General features: G+C 49.9%; 2 protein-coding genes across 3 annotated transcripts; one reads left to right on the forward strand and one right to left on the reverse strand.

Moving 5' to 3' along the window:
• Positions 1-1,148, forward strand: LOC123183203 (transcription factor WRKY19). The gene has a single exon (XM_044595967.1). It carries the CDS (start codon positions 128-130, stop codon positions 869-871), a length of 744 nt encoding a protein of 247 aa, XP_044451902.1. The 5' UTR covers positions 1-127; the 3' UTR covers positions 872-1,148.
• On the reverse strand, positions 1,072-3,192 carry LOC123183205 (uncharacterized). 2 transcript variants are annotated; one of them, XM_044595969.1, is made up of 3 exons: positions 2,796-3,192; positions 1,574-1,591; positions 1,072-1,476 (listed from the first exon to the last, which is right to left on the reverse strand). In XM_044595969.1, the coding sequence occupies exons 1-3, from the start codon at positions 3,124-3,126 to the stop codon at positions 1,292-1,294; spliced, it is 534 nt and encodes a 177-aa protein (XP_044451904.1). In that variant the 5' UTR covers positions 3,127-3,192; the 3' UTR covers positions 1,072-1,291. The 2 variants fall into 2 exon arrangements, with proteins under 2 accessions (XP_044451904.1, XP_044451905.1); XM_044595970.1 differs by lacking the exon at positions 1,574-1,591.
• Between the last annotated feature and the right edge of the window lie 740 nt (positions 3,193-3,932).

The following is a 3,932-nucleotide window of genomic DNA, read 5'->3' on the forward strand; positions in this document are numbered from 1 at the left end:
CCTTGTCACCTCCAAGCTCATCATCATCATCACAAGAACGAACACCGGCCAGGCACGCACGCACACGCGCACGCTCACGTCTCATGCTCGCCAGCCACTGATCGATTAGCTAGACTAGGCGCCGGGCATGGAGGACACGACCGCGACGCTGGCGACGGAGCTGGACGGGCTGCTGGCCATGGCAAGGGAGCTGGAGGTGCGGGTGGACGGCGACCAGGGCGCGCCGGGCGCCGCCAGGGAGCTCTGCGCCGAGCTGGCCGCGTCCGTCGACCGGGCCGTGCGCCTCGCCGGGAGCGGCCCGCGCGGAGGCAATGCCGGCGGCAGGGCGAGCGTGAACGGCCAGGTCAGGAGCGGCAGGAAGGCGGCGGCGGCGAGGGTGCAGGTCCGGGTGGCGTCGATGCAGGACCTCGGGCCGCTCGACGACGGGCTCAGCTGGCGGAAGTACGGCCAGAAGGACATCCTCGGCGCACCGCACCCGCGGGCCTACTTCCGGTGCACGCACCGGCACTCGCAGGGCTGCCAGGCCACCAAGCAGGTGCAGCGCGCCGCCGCCGACCCGCTGCTCTTCGACGTCGTCTACCACGGCGCGCACACCTGCGCCCAGGCCACCGCTGTCCTCGCCGGCACGGATCAGCAGCCGCCTGCTTCCTTCGGCCAGGAACAGCAGCAGCAGCAGAGCTCGCCGGCTGTGGCGCCGGAAGGGATTCAGTGGCCGGAAGAGCCCTTCAGGCCGCCCTCATTCCCCTCCTCGCCGGCCGGCTGCTACACGCCGGGGAACTCCTGGTGCCAGCTTGCCGGCAACTACGGCTACGCTGCCGGCGGCGGCCTCGGGGCTGACATGGAGTTCGACGAGCTGTTCTGGAATATGTAGTTTTCCTAACCGGAGTTTCAGAAGACTGTAGGCGCCGTGTCCACTATCGTACTGTATTCCCACTAGTACTTAGATTCAGACTCGTGATCATTCATCGCAATGGAAGCTATATCTAGAGTAGATATAGCACCATCACTAGTAGAACTGTAGTGGTTATACACTGGCCGCTGGAAGAACACCAAATTGATCTACAAAAACTCTGAAGAGCAGCGGCTCCATAACTCCAATTTATTATGGATTAGCACATGCACAAAACAAATCTGTGCAGTTTATTACAGCAGCAGGGGCTTCATAAGCTAGTTGAGCAACAGAAATGTACACTCACTAGTCACTACAGTACAATGTCATCACTACACACACCAAAAAACCAGAGGTTTCCAACAATTTACAAGCACCATGTGGGGTAACTGATGAGAGTACCTATACTGAACTCTTCTCCTTGCTGTCCTGGGGAGCTTCAGGACTGCTCTCCTCTGCTTTGTCCAAGTTCCTCAAGGCTCCCCTCAGCCCAAGCACGATGAACAGATTGGTGAGGGTGAGAAGCGATTCTGCCGTCCCGTGCAGCAAGTCCACATTAGACAGCGAGGTCCCGTAATGAACTTTGGCTGTAAGAGGATGGTGATGTGTCGGTAAATACTTATTGTATGGATACAGAAAAGGTATGTAAGATTCACTGAAAACTTGATGATATTATGCAATTACCATATATCCCAGCAGGTACTGCTCCGGGGATAAAAGACCCGTGCAATGTGCATGAAACAAAAGGGAAATAATTAATAAAGTGAGATGAGGTAATTTTCTCCTAGCTAGCTAAATAGCGAGAAACTAAATAATTTGAAATAGAAGAGACCTATGTGTACAGCTGATGGACACATACACATATTTTGTTCAGACAGTTAAATCCCAATCAAATGACAAGGCTTTTTGCCAACAGGAAAAAGAAATGCAAGGCTCACAAATTGAGTAACAAATTGGTTCGTTTGTGCCACACACACAGTAACATTTTCATTGATTACGCACCCTACTGATTTCAACATCCCTTTCCCTTCTTACTTCGTTCTACAAAATCCAACCAGTTTTCATTAGCCATCATATGTCTTCTACAATGACCTTAATTATGTACAGAAAATTGCTCCAAAAGAAACCAGCATCAATATTTTTTTGTGCCCCCTCCGTTCGCAAATATAAGATGTTCTAACTTTTCTCTGAATCAGATGTATATAGACATGTTTTAATGTGTTTGTTCATTCATTTCAGCCCGTATGTAGTCCATATTGAAATAATCAAAACATCTTATATTTGTGAATGGAGGAAATACACGCTTGTGTTAATCATCGTTAAAACTATCAGGCATTTGCTTTGGAACAGTATATAGAAACTTGCATTGGTGCTCTGTTACCGAGTTCCGAGTGTATGAACATTTTGTGTTTTAAGTTCATTCATTCCACAAACTCCCCGTGTTCACGCACCTCAGCACACTATCCCAGTATCACTTGCAACGTTCTGTCGACCCAGAACACATTTTTTGCAGATGTAAACTGAGTGCCATGGCATTTTGAGTTGTTCACACTATCCCAGTATCTGACAGCCAGATAATGCATGCACATTTTTTTGGTCTGGCCACACCATTCATGTAATTACTGAGACAGTTCTCACTTTCTCATTATGAAATGCATATGATTTTCTACAGCATCGTCTGTACTCACTAGACATATAAAATTAACCTTCTGATAGTGGCCAAATTGTCCAGTAGCATTCACATTCAGTTATCTAACCACTCTGCTCTGGTAGTGGTACTGAATACTGACAATGTTCACCACGAAACATACAGGTATTTTCGCTCCCCAACCACAACAACTACTCTAGATTGACAAGTGAAAACAGCGAGACGAAAAGGGAAGAGGAGGAGGAGGAGGACGCGTACTGGTGGCGCCGACGAAGGCGAGGAGGAAGTAGAAGCCGAAGAGCGTGAGCCCCGGCGCCGTCTTGGACCGGGTCATGAAGTAGAGGAACCCCAGGTAGGGGAACAGCGACACGGCGAAGAGCTGCGACGCGATGCTCTGGGAGTCCACGCCGGGCGCCCACGGGTCCACGGGGAGCAGCCCGCACCGCACCGCCGCGCTCCGTCCCCTCCTCCTCGCCGCCGGCGCTCTCCATTTGGGGAGAAGGACGCGCCCGAGGAGGTAGCTGCTGCCGGGACGCGCGGCGGGGAGCGGCCGCGCCGGCGCGCGGCAGGCGGCGGTGGCGGCCAGCATTTCGGCGCGGGGAAGGAAGGGCGAGCTCCCTCCGTTTGGGTGGCTCGCGTTGCTCTCCGGGGGGATGACGCCCGGAAATGGGCTGGCCCGTAAGCCCAGCGCCAAAGCTGGCCAAGTGGGCCTTGGGCCGCATGCCAGCCCATGAGGACGCGTGCTCGGCCTGTCGCAGGCCGGGCCTATACGGCGCGTAGGTCGCCGCGTAGCGCCGTGGCGCGTACCCCCTTGCTCGCTGCTGTTTCTATGAGCCGGCCCATTTAGGGGTTAACCCCAACCGGTTTTGGGAAGGTTCTAGAACCTTCCCTGAACCGGGTTTTTGTTTTTCTTTTTTTTGTTTTTTCTGTTTTCCTTTCATTTTTTCTTTAGTTTTATTTTTTCATTTTTATTCTTGTTTTTCAATTTCCGAAAATCTATTAATTCGCGATTTGTTTCTAAAACCGTTTTTTTGAATGATGAACATTTACTAAATCGTTACTCTTAAATCATGAACATTTTTTTGAAACTGTGAACATTTTTAAAAAACTCACGAACATGTTTTTTCAAATCGTGAACACTTTTTTGTAGAAATTTGTGAAAATTCTCTTAAGCCATGAACATGTTTTTCAAATCATGAACATTTTTTTGAAATAGTGAACATTTTAAAATTAAAGACTACTTTTTCAAAATCATGAACATTTTTTTCAAATTCGTGAACATAATTGGAATTAGCGAACATTTTTTTGAATCGTGAACATTTTTTCCAAATTCGTGAACATTTTTCAAATTAGCGAATATTCGTTTGAATGTTTTTTAATTATGAACATTTTTTA

Source organism: Triticum aestivum, chromosome 1D (genome assembly GCF_018294505.1).
Source record: "Triticum aestivum cultivar Chinese Spring chromosome 1D, IWGSC CS RefSeq v2.1, whole genome shotgun sequence".
Taxonomy (NCBI): Eukaryota; Viridiplantae; Streptophyta; class Magnoliopsida; order Poales; family Poaceae; genus Triticum; species Triticum aestivum.